Source organism: Phaenicophaeus curvirostris, chromosome 1 (assembly GCF_032191515.1).
Source record: "Phaenicophaeus curvirostris isolate KB17595 chromosome 1, BPBGC_Pcur_1.0, whole genome shotgun sequence".
NCBI classification, from domain to species: domain Eukaryota; kingdom Metazoa; phylum Chordata; class Aves; order Cuculiformes; family Cuculidae; genus Phaenicophaeus; species Phaenicophaeus curvirostris.
Window position 1 is genome coordinate 42,168,936 of NC_091392.1, and position 18,113 is coordinate 42,187,048.

General features: G+C 49.9%; 1 protein-coding gene across 8 annotated transcripts in view; it reads right to left on the bottom strand.

The window, feature by feature from the left end:
• Positions 1-828: 828 nt before the first annotated feature.
• ZC3H7B (zinc finger CCCH-type containing 7B) overlaps positions 829-18,113 on the bottom strand; it is a 49,634-nt gene continuing 32,349 nt past the window's right edge. For all 8 annotated transcript variants that reach the window (XM_069854766.1, XM_069854728.1, XM_069854718.1 and 5 more), the window contains exons 17-23: positions 17,170-17,255; positions 11,106-11,239; positions 9,731-9,836; positions 8,223-8,331; positions 6,334-6,467; positions 5,333-5,496; positions 829-4,552 (exon numbers count right to left, since the gene is read on the bottom strand). In XM_069854766.1, the coding sequence (XP_069710867.1) occupies positions 4,360-4,552; positions 5,333-5,496; positions 6,334-6,467; positions 8,223-8,331; positions 9,731-9,836; positions 11,106-11,239; positions 17,170-17,255 (926 nt within the window). In that variant the 3' untranslated portion in view covers positions 829-4,359. The remainder of the gene's footprint in view (positions 4,553-5,332; positions 5,497-6,333; positions 6,468-8,222; positions 8,332-9,730; positions 9,837-11,105; positions 11,240-17,169; positions 17,256-18,113) is intronic.

An 18,113-nucleotide genomic window follows, 5' to 3' on the forward strand; every position in this document is an offset into this window, starting at 1 on the left:
TGAAAAAGATTTCTTCCCAATATCCAGTCTAAACCTCTCCTCTTTTAGTTTAAAACCATTAACCCTTGTCCTATTGCTACAGGTCCTTTTCCCCACCTTATAAGCCTCTTTTAAGTATTGAAAGGCCACAATAAGGTCTCCTCGGAGCTTCTCTTCTCCAAGCTGAACAATCCCAACTCTCTCAGCCTCTCTTCGTAGGTGAGATGTTCCAGGCTTTTGACCATATTTGTGGCTTCCCCTGGACCAGCTCCAAAAGATCCACATTTTTCCTGTGTCGAGGGCTCTGGAGCTGGATGTGACATTCGCACCTTAAACAGCACCGGTCTCCTCATTCCCTCTGCACTGAGAGCTTGCGTTCAGGCCTCTCCTCCTCCGATCACCGAGTCCTCATGTTTGTATCCACGCTCATCAGGGAGATGCGTAACAAGTCCTCTCTCCTCAGGTCCCGCTGGATATGAAGAAGTGCAGAATCTGTTAGCAGCTAATTTTCCACTCAGCAAGAAGAGCAGATTCTGCTTAAGGATGGCAGAAAGCAACCCAATGCTTGAAGTCCTCCCTTTGCTTCCCTCCTTACAGCAGGGAAACCTGAAACCAAGATAAAAAAGCCTTTGCGGGCTATTTGAAAAATGCAAACACACACTGGATCAGAGAGGGTTTAAAGTGCACACTTTTATTTTCTATTACAAAGGCTAAAAGAAGCAAGTTTGTTGTTGGTTTTTTTTTATTTAAGAACAAAACCAAAAATGTTGTTAAAACATCTACATTATTATCCTGATACTAGACCTTATGAAAGATACTAAGTTCTTTTTTTAATAGTAAAGCGTGGTATTCTTAAATTATATTAATACAAAGACATATTAAAGGACTCCAAATTATTACTACCCAGCTCAGAACTGCAGCATCCCCTTGCTATCTTCTCCTTTCACTTGCTAAAACCCATCCATTTTTGACATACAGTTTCATACAAGCAAAGTAGGGTATTTTTTGGTCTTTTACTTCCCCCTGTAAGGGTCAGGTTAACTCCAACACCAGTGTCAGTTAAATCCCTGCCCCTGCCAAAGGGTTGGGGAAAATATTTTCACTAAGTCCTTCAGCATTTAACAAGTTGATCTGAATCGAAGCCTCTGCTCTGTATGAGTGTGCGTGTCTGCGGTTATTTTAGAGGATGTGAGATTTCCTTCTAATGTTAAACACTTAAAATATCACTTCTCTTGTTAATAACCCTCAGGTTTGGTTCTGCGCCACAAAATTTTCTTATTCTCTCATATGAATGAAGAAAAAGAGAGAGTTATCACAGGCTCTTGTGAACGCACTGCTAAAGCAGCCCTGCAACTTGTGGTTTATCTGTGGTAGAGCCGCGAGCGCTGAGCAGCTCTGCCAAGAGTCCATAACATGCTGAAGAAAACCTTCCTGGCTTGATAAAGCGAGCCTGGGAAGACAGGTGTGAAGCTCCCTGCTTTTCACAATGTCCCCTGAAATAATATAAGCAAGGCCTTATGGTTAAAATTTCACTTGCTGGTTAGTATAATAATACTCTTGCACTGAGATGGGACCATGAGGACATCCAAGGGGGGTTCAAAAACGCAAACAGGGAAACCTGTCCCTTCTCAAAGTTTATACCTATCTATATAAACCCCTCCCCTCTCTGTTATTTCTCTTTTCCTAACCCGAATAAAATATATTTAAACTGGAGATGCTGCGTTTCCTGGCCCGAGTCCTTTTCCTTTACCCTCATTTAAAAGATTCCTTCGATACCACACACATATAATATTATATAGAGAGATATATTTAATACCTGTGTATATATGTTTCATGGGAAGGGTCACATATATACACACTAAAACAAGTCTGGTGACAAAGTACTGCAACACCACAGACCAGGTTATCATATCAGGGAAAACAAAGAGAGATACTCAACACAACCCCCGTGACCGTGGGCCCCCGTCACCTCACGCACACTTGCCCTCTCCCCGCCTCGGCCCCAAGCTGAACCTCATCACGAAGACGGGGAGAGGGGACAGCGACCCACTCTGTAACCTAAACAAGTTATCGCATGAGAAATCACGGCGCAGCGAACGCTAGAGTCATGACAGAGATGCGGATTTGTTTTAAAAATAAAAACACATTCCAATGTCTCCCCGATCCAGATTCACTTCCTTGGTGGCTCTGCCCAAGAGGAGCAGAACAAGATAACCTAGGAGCTGACGCCTGCCTCCCACGTCCTCTCCCTTCTCTCTCTGTTTATGAAGTTGAGAACAAGAAGCATCAGGAGAAGGTACAATCCAGGCAGCTCCAGTGAAGGGCAGCTCCTGACCACTCAAAACTCGCCATGCCTGATATTGCATTGGTCACTCTCTTTCCCCGTAACTCTATGGATCCTTCCCCATCTTGTCCTTCTCCCCACACACGGGCAGAGGTGGAAATAACCACTTCCCTCCCCTCTTCTCCCAGTACCTTCTCCCAGTTAAGGCATCTGTGTATCACCAGACGTTATGGCCCTGGCTCCTTCCAGGCCAGAAGAAGGGAAGCTCAGACCAAACCAGTGACCGGTATCCACATTTAAAGGAAAGGAAACAAGCTCCAAGGTGCACTGAGCTCACTTTGGAAAGACCCAAGACCAGCATGCAGCGCACTCTGCTCCTGGGCCATAACCTTCCCATTGGAGCTGCTACACCGGCCCAGAGGCTGGTTTAGAAAGGTGCCAGCTGCCCTCACAGCATCTCCTGCATTTCCACATCTCCTGTATTTCCACATCCCGTCTCTCTCGAAGCTGGGAACCCCAAAGATACGGGAGCAGAGAGGGAAAAGGGGGACCCAGCAATGCCAAAGCACCAAGCAGTTCACAGCCAGGTTGTATTTATCATGGATACACAGCACTGCCAGCCCCACGGGCTCTGCTTTTGCTGTCCCGGGAGATTCTGTGGGGAAAAAGACACCCACTAGGAAGGCGGGGAGGCAGATGGATTTCTGTTTGAGTGGACGGTGCCATCCATGCGTGCAAAACTGCAGAGCACAGTTAGACTGCAGAAGAGAGAAGGAGAGGGGAGCTCAGGACAGGACACACGTTTACTGCTTACAGAATGAGACCGCCAGAAGGAACAAGGCTGGCATACAGAGCAGCACCGCCTCTCACCGCTGCCACGATACAAGCCAAAAATCCTGGCCCAGAGCTCGGCATCCCCGGTTCCCCCAGCGTGGAACACATCTGGCAGGACAAGAGCAGGTGCAAGGCTGGGTCCCACTGCGCCACTCACCATTGCCCGTGCTGCTCCATATGTACTTTTAAATGGGTCCCCACCCGGTTCTTCTGGCACTGCAGGGAAAATTGCAGCTCTAAATAACTAGTAACACACTATTTAAAGAGCAAAACGAGACCCCTATTACCTCTCTCCTTCTCTTAGGGACACAAGCCACCACAGAAACACAGGCTCCTTCTGGTTACAGCCTTCCTCCTGGCTGATACTGCTGCACGAAGTACAGTGACACAGTCAGTCCTCACTACACCTTCTAGACGGCTGCAGTCCTACTGGCACCAGTCACACCAGCCAAAAATCCAAACCAAAACCTCCCACCCTGAATACCTGTCGCACACTGAGAAAGACACCTAATGAGGAGTCACCACTTTGCTTTCTGGGTACAGTCTGAAGTCACCTACAATCCAGTTCCCGCTGCTGCAAGCCATTTTATTACTTTGCTGCTTTTAGCTACACTCTATGGCAGAGGCTGTGACCCTCCTCAGCACCTCTGGGCAACACAGACAGCAGGAGCTTAAGCCTGGATGTTTTAAGCCATATCTAGTGGTTTTCCTTCTTCTGCACCTCAATTCTTAATTCTTCTGGTGCTGAACTCCCAGAAGAGCAGGCCAGCTGCAGCAGTGCCCATGGGGCTTGCTCTGCAGCACTCAGAAAAGGAGCACATGAACACCATGGTCTCCTTTTCACCAGACATCTGGCCTTTCTCTCAGCTTTGTCCTCTGGATCTCTGCAGCCACACTCCGAATTGAGAGGCAGGAGAATGACACAAGGAGAAATTCTCCGATTCGCAGCCCAGTACAGACTGGATTCATTCCTTGGAATGAAGGACAGCGAAAACAAAAAAGATGGAGAGCAAGGAGAATTTGGGGGAAAAGAAAAGAGAGAAGACGGATCACAAACTGAGTGAGCATGGCGTTCGCTGGCCAAGGAGAATCATATTCACGATTTCATTCACCACTAATAAATCATCGTCTCATAATCTTAAAACAGAAGAAAATAAAAAGTTCTCTTTGCAAGACGCAGATCTCACTCTCCGTGCTACTGGCACTCTCGCAAAACCCGCCTCACATTTCTCCAGCCAACAGGCTCCCCCTGCCAAACCTTACTATACGCTGTCCCGCAATAGGAAGTTGTATTTCCCAAAGTCGTCATCCCTGGGGCAGAGCAGCATGTCCTTGCGGGCTTTGGCCAGTTTCTGCTTCAACACCTCCCTCCGGTCCAGCCACTCTGTCAGCTCGTCCTGGCCGTGGGCGTAGCGACATTCCTCTCCTTCAGGGCAAGACTTGTTCTTCTGGAACCTGCCGGCATGAGGAGCATGATCAGGAGGGTCCCCCCAGGACCGGGGCTTGAGCTCCCCACCTGAGATACTCGATCGAGACCCACCAAAACATGCTGCAAACTCTCCTTTCTAAGGGCGAGGAGATTCTCCTACAAACCCAAGGCAACACGGAGGCTGGGCACAGAAAGAGAGCTGCAAACAGAGCAACACCTATGAGGGGATTTAGTCAAGAGAATGAAACGACATGACCTGGAACTGGACCAGCAGAGGTGAGGAGAAACCACCACATGAGAGGGAATGCCAGATAACAGCCATGAGAGACACAGCCTTCTCTCCAACCAAAATGGCATTTCTAACCATCACAACCCTTCTGAAGACATCTCAAGGAGTTGATTCAGAAGGCGTGAGACATTCAAACCATTTAATAAAGCACCTGGGATTCCCCCAAGCATCAGGCCAAGCAGCAGCCAGAGAGCTGGCAGTATCCTGGCTATGGAGGGCGCAGGTGCAGACACGAAGCTCACTCTCATTTTCTAAAGACACATGCTCAGATATGCATTTTTACCACTCAGCAGTGTGGCTGAGCACCTCTGGGATCCAAGAGCAGCCCACCATCAACCAAACCTGTCAGGTCATCCCATTCCTCCACGTGGAAGCCCTTGGGGACTCCATGAGAGGAAGAAGAGGGGGAGATGGTGAAGGAGGAGGAGGTGGTGAAGGAGGAGGGATAACAGAGGCCCTGGGCCTGTCACCCCGACCCTGCAGCAGCCCAGGAGGCAGACAAGGTAATGAATGGTACCTTTCGCAGAGCCGGAACTCGCCCATGGGGAAGCGGTAGCTCCAGCAGCTGGAGTCACTGTCTGAAGTGAAGACCTTCTCCTTGTGCTTCTCCGACTGGATGTGCTGCTGCCATTGCTTCTTGCTGTTGCTGTTTTTCCCGCAGAGCCAGCAGTGGTAGCCCATCTAACCGGTGCAGACAGGGCAAAGGACCAGTCAGCGTGTGAACAGTCACTCTCATTGGACTTCCCCATGCTGGTACTGCCTCCCCCTCTTTCCCTGAAGGGCATCCCAAAAGCTCTGCTCCATCTACACCCTCCCATGCTTCCCCGACGTGTCATCTTCAAGGCATCGTTCTGCCACTAAGAGGGAGCAGAGGAGATGGTTTGTGGAGTCTACCTACAGCTCAAATGGGCTCAGAGAACAGGACAGCTCAGTTCACTGACAGAGCCCCCCTGCCCCTGCTGAGGTGGGGTCTGACTGCAAGGCCCCCACGCGCACAGGCAATGCAAGACTCTTCCAGAGCACAAACTCTTACACCGACCACCACCCCTAGACTAAGGAGATACATCTGCCTCCAGTTTTCCCAGACCTCTGCGCTCCAGACCCAGCTCCTCTCCAAGCTTCTCCCTCTTTTCCAATAGAATCACCAGGTTGGAAAAGACACATCGGATCATCAAGTCCAACCATTCCCATCAATCACTAGGTCAATAGGTCAGCCACGGCTTTGCCAGCTTTCCCAGGAGCCCTGGGGAGAGGCTGAGCCCATGCATGGGGAATCTAAGGTAGACTCCTATTGACTTGAGGATTAACAGAAAAGGCATTGCAGAGCCCTGCTGACCCCAGATCAACTTCTTCCCACCTCATCTGCGCTGCCCTCGCTATGCTGCTACAAGCTGTCCCTTTAATCTACATCACCACAAGAGCAATTTGGTCCCTGCTAGGTCCCCTGGGGCACAGGAGAGGGCAGGATATCAGCACTGAGGAGGAGGAGGGATGAAGAGCAAGACATTAGCTGATTACCATGATGTCAGCATAGTCAGTGGGCATCTGGATCTGTTTCTCCCCTTCTCGCGAGGTGAGCGGTGTCCCTTCTCCAGGCTTCCCAGGATTGTGTTTCTTTAGCCACATGTCGTAGGTCTGCTGCATATCTAGTACTGCACAAAGGTGACCCATGAAGTCACTCAGACAACCTCCCGCACTGCGCGCAAACTACGAGGCGCTGGGGCAGCCCTTCCCTCCCCTCTCTTGTGCAGCAGTACCTGAAGGCCTGTGCTTGGGAGGCCCAAACATCACCTCCCTGAACGAGAGCCCTGGGGAAAGGAACCAAATTCACACCACACCACCCGGTGCAGCGAGGTGTCTTCTGTGAGTCAAGGGGAAACTGTGACAGCAGCTACGCAAAGTATTCAGGAAGGAGGGAAAGTGCCCCAGGATCTCCGTGGACTTCACCCTGCAAGGCGATTCTCCATCAGGCTTGATTCTGCTTGACCTCAGTAGACACCTCACTCCAGCCGGGGAGCTAAGGCAGAGGGGCTGGATTCAGATCCGCCCCTTCCCTTGAAGGCTTCACCCTCAGCACGCGAGAGGGCAGAGCGCCCTTAACAAGCTGGCCACACGAAGCAGTGGGGAAGGGAAGAAAACCTAATGATAACCTGTCCCAAGTTCAAAACCTGCCCAGAGCACTGCAGTCGATGTCTCTTGCTGCTTTTGTTTTAAAACCCACTTGGTGTGCTACTGGGAAGGAAAAGTTTGGCTGTAAGCTTTGACTACCCACCTGCCTTTCCACAATCAGCTCCTGAGAGAGGCTACAGAAACATAAATGCTTGCACACACCAATGTGATGCTGTAAGCAGGATGCTCAGTGATTTACTCCTCATTAAATGCGCAACTGAGGCACTCAGGGCAATTGGGGATAATGAATGCAAACTCCCCCAAACTGAAACGATCGATGCCATTTGAAGATTCACAGTGGTGTTTGAGCAAACCCACCCAGACTGGTCTGATGAGCTTTAAAAGCCTCAGCAACAAAATTACTCAACTGCAACAAATAACAGCATTTGGCCCAGCAGAGGAAAAGACCTTCCCACCCAAGGATAAGGACTGAATAAACTCACGGCAGGCGTGAAACCCTTCAAGTTTTCCAGTGTCTCCCAACAAAGCCAGGTGAGCACGTGGAAAAACCAAGCCTTGCAGAGTCTTTTTCCCTGGTTGCCATTGGTCTGATTATTAAGGATTAACACCAGAGAGGTGGCCACACCAGAGAGATGGCTGTCCAGGACACGGACAAACCCCCAGCTACCACCAAAAGGGTATGTTGGGAGCCTGCACGATTAATTCCAGCCAAGCTCCTCCACAAAGGCACCACCCAAAGATGTTCTCATTCAGGATCTCAAACCCATCCCTTTGACTACAATGCCATGAGCAGGGAGTGCCACAGCCCAGGAGTAAGGGATATGAGCAGCAATGAGCAAGAAAGCCAAAGAAGATACAAGACAGAAGAGACAGATAAAAGAGAAGCTACAGGCTGGGACTGGTGCTCTGGCAGAGCTCCATATGGATCCAGGGCTGGGACAGTACAGACAACTGGAGGGACAGCAGAGAGTGAATTCAAAGAGCTGCAGAAAGGGAAGGCAGAAATGGAGCAATGCGGGGCGTGGGACCAATGTGCAGTAGTTCCAGGGCAAGGAACTCAATATACACTTGCATGTTTAAGAAAAGAACAGCTCTAAACTACTGTAGACAAAACCTGGCCCATGAACCCACCTAAGCTCACGGTACCAGCTCCGTCCAGCTCCATCTCTATTGCTGAGGGTATGTCTTAACAGACCCCGCACCTAAATGTCCTTCCTTCTCCCCAAACATCCTCTTCCCGATCTCCAAATTCTCTGGCCCATGTTTCCCCTACTCACTTTTATTTTCCTTCATGAAGGTCCACATATCTCTCTCCTCCGGGCTGTGGGCAAAGGAGCAGTTGCCCACGTACTGGCACTTCCTGCCATTTTGTGCATGGATACACAACTGTTAAAAGAGGGAGAGCAAATTTTAGCATCTGCACAAACTCCACTTGAAAGCAGGCTCAAAAAAAACAGCTGAGACAATAAACTGTACACAGGAGAGGTTGTAAACAGGACGCTTCATACATCACTAACTCGTTCTTCTTTTCCTCAAGCTCCTGATGTCACGAAGGGTGAAGACTTCTCATTTTACCTCAAGCTCCTAATGACATGGCAGGCAAGACTTCTCTATAAACATGCAGACAGTCCAATTCAACCCTGGCCTCTCCCTCATTGCCATCCCCATAGGTGACCAGGTGCAGGCATGTGCTGGCCATGGGGCAAACAGAAGGGAGCAACCTAGATCGACCCAACAGTGTCTCCTGCTGGTCATGCTGCTGGTCCCCAAAAATGACTCATTCTTTATCTCCAAGCGGGTGGAAAGTCGCCTTCTGGGTTATTTTGACCTCACTAGCACACACAACTTTACCTCACAGCTACCAAGACCACCGTTGCCAGAGAAAACGAGAAGCTTTTCAAGTATTGTATTTACTGACTGATGCTTCTCCCCCAGCCCTGCCACCAGAGGACTGCAGCTTGGAGACCAGTTGGCCCACGCAAACTGGGGGGACACAGAACACTGTTCCTCTCTGGCAGGGACTGGGTGGGAGCTCAGGCAAAGCACACACTTGTAGGGCAACTTGCCTTTGCTGCATGATCTGTGACTCACCTGCTGGCCTCATCTCATACTGCAGTAGCTGAAAACAACCCTTGCTCCCCTCCTCAGTTTCTAGAAACTGGTCTGCAACTGGAGAGCACTCAAGGCCTGTCCATGGACTAAGGGACAGCAGATCCCATTGCGTAGGAAGGAAAGGAGTTTTCTCCTTTCAGGGAGAAAGGAAAAGAGAGGGAGAGAGAAATCAATCGCCAGTTTGGGGGCTGATATTGGAGACTGGGTATCTGCAGTTTTCCTCACAGCACATATCGTTTTAGCTGAGTTCTTAGTTTCGCTTTCAAAACACGTGAGCAAGTTTCGCCATCTACAGCAGCACAGCCACCGCAAAGGCAGGGATAGGCTTCTCCCAAACACTCCTTCTCGCCTCTCACCCACATTAAGAAACCTTGGCCTAAGGGGAGACATAAATCTCATTTCCAAACCCTGTGCCAGCCACCTCTTGAGACTGTGACTGCATTAACAGCAATGTCAGAAACTCGCATACGTGAGTGGAGTGGCTTAAACGGGTGCTGCTCCTTCTTCTCTCCACCCTTTTGCTGGATGTGTTTGAGATCTTGCTGCCCTTAGTCTGTCTTTGCCTCCCACCTCAGCCAACGCATGCCTGCTTCCCTGCTAGGTCTACACAACATTACACCATGCTCAGAGGGAAGGAGAAGGGGCTCCTGGCCATGCTGGGCATGGGGCTTACATCATACTGCTGTGGGAAGTTGCGGATGGAAGGCAGTGGTCGGACTGACACCCACTTCTTCTTTGCTTTGGACATCACCAGCAGGACGCGGCGCTCCTTTGTCCAACTGAAGAAGAGAGAATAAATCAAGAGAGGCAAAAGGAACAGAAGAACAAAATCTTGTTTTCCTCAGAGACCCTTAAAGATTGAGAGATGACCAGATACTCCCGTCCAGCTTGTCCTTGTCACTATCCACCTGCTCCTAGACATGCATGTCTGTGACAGAGAAGACACAACAAGGGTATTTTAGAAAGGTTTCTCCCTGCACTTATCACATATTTCCTGGGGTATCTCTTCTCATAAAGCCACAAAAGCCTCTCCCAAGTGTCACATGGCATCACCATGGGTTATTGAACAGCTGCATTCCACCGTTCAACACAAGCAGTTCTTGTGCAATCACATCCAAGAAAAACGTTCGGGAATGTTTTCTGTTTGAAAGGTGGAGTAGAAATGCAAGTCATTACAAGCACTGTCTTATGAACAGGTTCCAGGAGTACTAATCCTCCTGCAGCACCAGCAAGCGATCACCAGGAGATACCCCGGGCACCTCTGGCTCTATGCAGCAGCTGCACAAAGAGTTGTTATCGTTCCTGTTCCTGGAAGGGATCCTCACGTGCTCACTTTCTCCAGCCACCGCTGGTTCTGTCTCTTTCTCATCAAGGGTCTTATATTTGCGATACGATGCTGGACTTTGCCTTTGTGACTTGTGTTATGGGAAGTGCAGTCCTCTAAACCCTTCCACCCTATCCTGCCAGGGTGTCTGGGTGAGAGATGTCACAGTTTCCATAACCCAAGGGTGCTTTCCCAGCTGATATTTCTCTTCTGTCACACCAAACACCTTCCTGGGCTCCAGGGAGCCAGGAAGTGCAAACAGACAAGGCATGCAGGGAAGAGTAATAAAAACTATGAAAGAGCCGAGGAAAATGACTTAGAAGGAAGGAGAATACCTTGAATCATTGCTAACAGTGACCTGACAGACATCTGCAAACAGCTAGGAGTGTAAACAAGAGCAGAGGAGAACTATCTTAGTGACCTTGCTAAGAAGAAATGATAGCGACTGGGGAAAAAAGGGAATTGTGGGAGCTGGACGGCATGCACCAGGATTAACAGTCTGCACAATGCTGGCAGCAAATACAAACAATAAAGAAAAGAACTGGAAATTGGAAAACAGTTATCTGTAATGCTTGCTATAGTGACAAACACCCTGAGCGGCAAGAGGCTGTTAGGAAACCTTACATCTTCTTCCAAAGAGGCCAAATGAAGCCCTGGAGCGGGTAAAGGGAGAAATTCTTGTACTTGGGGAGGGATGGGAGAAAGAGAAAGTCGCATTGCTCACCAGTGGCGGGCTTTGGCACTACAGTACTTGAGGTCTTTATCTGGCTCCACCAGCTGCCCGTTCCTCCAGCACTGGCCACATACAAATTTCATCTGGAGGTCAAAGGTGCTTGACGTGGGAGCTCGGGGAGAAGCCTGGGGAAGAGAACGACAGCCTCAGGCAAACAGAGCCAAACTGCACCCTGCAAGTTGCCACAGAGATAGTGGCAATTCCCTGCAGGCCCCCGTGCCAGCAACAATCCAGATTAAATCAGAGACAGCCCATCTCCTTTGCCCGTGTTTGCTGGTGACCTATTGATATACCAGACAGCAGGAAAACCACCGCTTGCTTTAGCACGATTTCCTGGGCTTTGACATCTGGTCAGGCAACCTGGCAGCTTCAAGCCCTGACCAGGCCTGGCTGTGAAACCACTGCAGTTTATCTCCATTTACAGACAAGCTCTGTGAAACCTGCCTCAGTGCTTAATCCCCACTTCCCTGCAGGGAGAGCAATCCACATCCCCCTTCGTACCTATGGAGAGGGCTCAGACGCACAGCTGAGAGAGCCCTCTCGGGAGGGAGCCAGGCTGTGCCATGGCACAGGACCCACCACTCCTGGTTTTGGACCAGCTAGCATTTGACACACTGAAGTCAGAGCTGGGCCCTCTTGTTAATATCCTTTAAAGCCATTTCTGGGCAGAATTCCATCTCTCAGAGTTCTTTTGCACTGGGCTTCACGGGCAGTTAATCGTGATCCTCGGATGTATTTCATATCTTCTTAGCCACTTCACTTTGTTGGCCTTCTACCTGCCCCTGTGAGAAGGCTGTTTGGGGATTAGGACTAACAGATTGTGGAGGGGGAAAAAAAGAAAAAAAAAAGGAGCCAGTCCCATATCACTGCTGCCTCATGTTTTCTGAGCAAATCCCTGGAAAGCCGTTTACATTCTGTATCACCACTGGAAGACATGAGGCTGGTGTCTCCAGGTCATTGCCAAAACAAAGAGCGTCACTGACTGAACGCTGGCGATCCATGAAGCACAAAGGTCATGTACCAGTAAATCAGCCCTCATGACTGCTAACCTCACAAGCAGCCCATCCTAGGTGCCACACCGTGACTTCTAACCCAGAGCATCTAATAACGAACAGACCGTCAAACCATGGCTCCAAGGAGCAGGCTTCTGCCAGCAATTGATCGGCAGTAGCGTGGATCCTGCGTGTATCATTCGGCAAAGGGAAAACAGCAAGCACAGGCAGTGCAGAATCAAAGCATCTCCCAGGAAACACCACACAAGCTATCGACTACCACTCTGCATCCTCCAGATCCGCTCTTTCAGAGAAGCAGAGTTGACATACAAAGGGCCCTCCATCGCCGTGAAAAGCTGACCTCTGCCTATGCTGACTACAACAGGCCATCGTCACTCTGGATGTCCCCGCAAAACGATCCTTCTAGATCATCTCTCTTGAAAAGCAGTGGCGATTCCGGCCTACTCGCCTGTCAGATGGTCTTTCTGATGGCATCTGGCATGTGAATTGTTCATCCGTCAGCTTTCACCACTGCTGATGACCGCCAAGAACACATCAAAGCTGCAGAATGGTCAGGGTTGAGATCTGGGATGTCAAAGGTACCTCTCTCTCGGATGAATGGCTTCTGAACAGCAGTTTTAATCTCCATTTGGTTTCCAAAGGAAATTGTCCTACAGTTTGCCGCTCCCTCACACTGACTATAGGCCTAAGGTAACAAAATGGCACTGCTGGCACATTCCCTATTGTCAGTTCCATGCTAGCTGCCAATAATCCTCCAGGTGACAGATCTCTCAGCACAGACAGGAAGCTTGGCTCAAAGGTACTGACACAGGAAAAATAAAAACTGAGTGGCTCCAGAAGGCACAACAGATCAGAGACAAAGAAAACGGGGGAAAAGAAGGATCTGGGGAGGCCTTATAGTGACCTTCCAGTACCTGAAGGGGCTACAGGAAAGATGGGGAGGGACTTTTTACAAGGGCACGGAGTGATAGGATGAGGGAGAATGGCTTTAAATTGGAGAGGGGGGAAGATTTAGATTAGACATTAGGAAGAAATTCTTCACCTTGAGAGTGGTGAGGCACTGGCACAGGTTGCCCAGGGAAGCTGTTGCTGCCCCATCCCTGGAGGTGTTCAAGGCCAGGTTGGATGGGGCTTTGAGCAGCCTGGTCAGGTGGAACTGGATGATCTTTAAGGTCCCTTTCAACCCAAACCATTCATTGGTTCTATAAAACTTTCTCAGGCAATTCTGGTGATCTGGGCTCTTTTCCCACAAATTCTTAACCGTGCATTTTTTCATCAGAGTCATGCAAACAGCTAGTCAATCCAGTGGGCACGTATGCTCCTAGGGGATTAGGAGCCAAACGAAAAATCAAAGCTGCTGCCGTTGCTGCTACATGACTGCGTTTGTAAAGGCAAGACGCATACCTGGCAGGCTGCTGACAACCAGCAGTGTGGAAATAAGTATCACATGAGGCTCTAGTGGGAGGAAGCCAGGCAAAAGCGCCTCGGGCTGTGGCACCACCCCTTGCTATTCAGCCAGACAATCTAGTGTTAGCTATGCACCATGGCAACCAAATAAATAAAAGTCTTTGGCAAGACAGCTCTCAGCTTCAGGCTTTGCAGAACGCAACGGCCTCAGCACGGCCACTCGTGTGCGTCTCCCAACTTCAGGAATGCCTCTCAGCGATACTGAAATGCTCTCTCGAGGAGCCACATGCCTTGGGAAACTATGAGGATCCAAGATTACTCAGCCACCTGAGTGAGCTGTGCTTAGGTGTAAGTACCCCTTATGAGAGACTTTCCTTTCCTCTCCGTGTTTAAATTGCTAATTCTGAGGACAGTTTTTATGGGGGTCCTGCAGCTGGATAGTGAAGTAAAACCGAACAGCCCTCAAAACCCAGAAAAAAGGAGGGCTGAACTCCCTCGATTTCCAGGGATACAATGGGATTCAAGAACACCCATATACCTCCAATAGTCTCTCCTACTGACTGTCTCTTCCATCTGCAGTCACTGGGTTTACTCCTGCTGCAGCCTCCTGGGCGGGGGGAGATTTGGGGGGCTGAGTGCAAGATCCCTGGCAAGTGTTTAGCAAGCGGCGTATCTTCATCTTCCACTTGTTGCTACATCTCCCGATCTGCACCGTCACAGCTGCTGGGTCCCTGTATGCTGCCTGCTTTTCTCCACGGCTGGCCAGCCCCAGCACTAAATGAGTCCAACTGGCAGCCGGGACAAAACTGCAGCAAAATTCCCGAGAGTGACTTTGCTTCCGCTGATCAGAGGGCACAGAAGGGAGGGTGGATGACACAGGATGGTGGGAAGGAGGGGTCTGCTTTTACAGCTCTCCTGGGAAGTTGTCTTTGCCCGGCAGCCAACTTCGAAAGCTGGATGGATGCTGAGAAAACTCTGAGTAACATTAGCCTGCTTGGACAGGAGAAAATAATGGCAAAAGTAAACACCTCTCAACAGATATGTTAGTCCTGCCCCCAGTGTCTTTGGCAGTGGGCCAGTGTCTCATGCCGGAGCTGAGTACGTGCCGATGCCAAAATCATGGTTTGCTATTGCAAACACATGCGTTTGACCAACTAGACTCTTGTCTCTCTCCACAGTGCCAGACTGCCAATCCCTACAGACAACTGATGGAGCTGCAGGTAGGCACTTTCTGACTGTACCAACAAAGCTGCTGCTTTGCCTCCACACAAACTGATGCCCTGAAAGGGTGGAGGATGCAGTACAGCTCTGTGACAGGCATTTTGTGGGGCACAATCAGGTCCTGCCATTGGCCTTCAGCCCTAACACTGCCCACAGGGCCCGGAAACTGTAGCTCTCTGCCCGCTCCCTGACAGCTGATAGAGCAGGTGTTGGCATTTCTCTTCCTGATCCTCTGCTCCCTGCAAGCCCAAACAGCCAGGAAGGAAACCCTCACTCAGCATCCAGATCCCATGTGCTTCAGAAGACATGCTCCGGCCATGCTCGCTGATCAACTTGTTCTTCCAGCAGCAGCACCTCCAGACAAAGGTGAATTTGAAGCCGCGAGACTTACAGGAAAATAGCTGTCCATCTATCCCCAGATTGTACGCAGAGACTAGCAAGACAAAGCTTTCTGGAAAATGCAGGCAGATCCACAGCAGGCAGGACAGAACCAGTCACTCTCCATGGGGCAGGGACTGCTAATATAAATCCAACTACTGTCACAAAGTGCTGCTAATTCACACTTACATTTCCTCCACGAAGGAGATGTGGGGAGCTGCCTCTGTCCCCACACTGGGCAGAGAGAGATCACAGCCAGCTCTGTCTGCAGGGACCATTCAGATCATCCAGGTTCACTTCTCACATAATCCAGGCTATAGAAACTTGCTGCCTCAGCCTCCTGAGCGGCTAGAACATATTCCTTAAGCAAGTCAGACGGCTTTGGGAACCGGAGACCTTGGTTACTCTGGACTGCTGCTTCTTCTCCCAAGTGACAGGGGACAAGGTGAGAGGGAATGGTCTCAAGCTCCACCAGGGGAGATTTATGCTGGACATTAGGAAAAATTTTTCACGGAAAGGGTCATTGGGCAATGGAACAGGCTGCCCAGGGAGGTAGTTGAGTCACCTTCCCTGGAGGTGTTTAAGGGACGGGTGGACAAGGTGCTGAGGGGCATGGTTTAGTGATTGATGGGAATGGTTGGACTCGATGATCCGGTGGGTCTTTTCCAACCTAGTGATTCTATGATTCTCATTCCTCTCCCCAACCATCTCAGACCACAACAGCAGAATGGGCTGCACAGATATGTTGCTGATCATCTCCTCAAAGACAGCTCCATCTCATGCAGGTGGACACAGAGTCCACTGCAGTCACCTGCGTCTTTCCTGGTGGAATAACCCATCTCCATCAGACCTGCATCAGTGCCTTACAACCTTCAGAACACTTCTGCTGGCCCATAATCTAGTCAAAAAAATGCTGCTACACACCACATGTGTGACTTGGATCCCTTTACTACAAAACACCTCTTCTGCTGCATGCTTGCAGGCTGCACCCAGTGCCAGTCTCTGCAGTGGGCAAGAGGTCCCAAAGATAAAGAACCCTTGCTCTAACAGTAAGGCACAGGTCAAAGGGTGGTGAGCTTAGGCTTCAAGAAGGGGAAAGCAAGCTGTCAAGTTGGAACAAGAAGGATTCACTACAGTTTCCCCACCATTTTTGCAGGGGAGAGAATTGCTCCTATGCCTGAGAGCTTGCTAGGACGCATGAAGTTTTTAATCTCATCAGATGCCTCTCCTCAAAGTAATTAAAGAACAAAATTTCCCTGTTCTAACAGCAAAAATGCTTTAGTTTAACCTCAGGGCTGGGCTAGGAATCATCTTCACTGGGTGGGCTCTGCTCCTACACCATAGAACCCCACTTTAGGGAAAGAAAAGGATAAGGCAGCACCACCCATAGCCAACGGATTGGAAGAAAGCAAACAAAGATATGCCCTTTGCTTATAAAACAACTCTCCAGGAAAAGCTCTTGGCACGGCTGGAGGGTGCAGCCAGAGGCACCTTCTCCCACACTGAGAGACTGGCGGCACAAAGGGAGGCAATGCTCGCCATCGCCTCCTCCTGGCAAAGACCCACTAAGATCTCTGCCCAGCTTCAGCAGCATCTGAGCTGCAAGTTCCACCCACGCCTGCATTTGCAGAGGTCTTGTGGGTCACAACTAATTCCTCAGAGTCCTTCCAACTGCTGTATCGTCCCTTGGCCACTAAAGGGCAGCAGGACACCTTTGGTCCCTGCTCTCTGTGGCCACGGTCCCTGAAATCTTCCAATTTCACTTGCAAGGTGTCACAGGAAGCACCATTCTCTGCACATTCCACTCCCTGCTCTGGAGGCTTCACCCCATCACTGAACAGAGCAGATACAACACTGCAAAACAAGGCACAAAGCTCACTAATAGCACTGCAACCAGGAAAGCTCTCGGCTGCCCTCCTCCTTAGTTGCCAGCATGGTCTGCCTGGGACTCAGGCACAGCAGAGGGAGGAAAAGAAAGAGTGCTGGAACAGCTGGGAGCAAAACTGGGCTGCAGGCCCTAGATGCACCTTACTCACCATGCTGTTGGCTGGTTTGCTGGCATGTGCCTCCATCTGCTGCCAGTACTTCTTAGATTCCTGCACAATATCTTCATGGGTCATTCCTGGCAACAAAAGGAGACAGGACTTCAGTTACCCTGCTTCAGCCAAGAGCAGAGAGGGAGGGAGGGAGGGGTTGTAGGATTTCCTGTGTTGTTGCTTTGCGTGCTCATAGTGTGCTGGAGCTTCCAGTGTGGCCCATAGCTCCCAACACTCCCACCGGTAATGTCAGGACATGGGTTGTGAGCGGACCTGACACGAACACAGAATGTTTTCAAGCAACAGGCTAGGGAAGTTCCTCTCTCCAGCACTCCCGTGCAAGTGAGATGAAAAGGAAAGAGTTTGGTCTCCTGAGCTCATTCACACCTGGTGTTCTGCTCACACTGAGTGCAAAGGACCCCAATGCTGCCTCCAAGATGCTGATTCTTGACTAGGGATCAGGACTTTGACCAAGGCTTTCCCTCAACACTATATCAACAGATCCTACCCAGCGCCCAGAAGACAGCACTTTGTTACAGTTGATCTACTTTATACTGGAGTTATTGCCTTTAGCTTGGAAGATCAGATATTCCACTGAGACATCTAGCCTCTCCAAGAACCCTGAAGCCTCACCTTCTGGGTTTAATCAACACCTCAAGGCACACATCTTCATCGATGAAGAGAGCTGAAATTCAACATAAATACCAAGCACAACCAGAGCAGCAAGGAAAGACCAACAGTGCAAAACCAACTGTGGAACAGCTGCAAGTACATAACCTGCAAAGAAAGATCTGCAAGGTTTTAGGAATCAGACAACAAGAAAAAGGGTTGTTCAGACCTTATCCAAAGAATTAGCTCCTGACCAAGCAAGTAATGAGGGAACAGCCCCTCACAGCACCCACCAGCTAGATGGGTGCTACGATTCTCAGAGCACTAAACTGTGA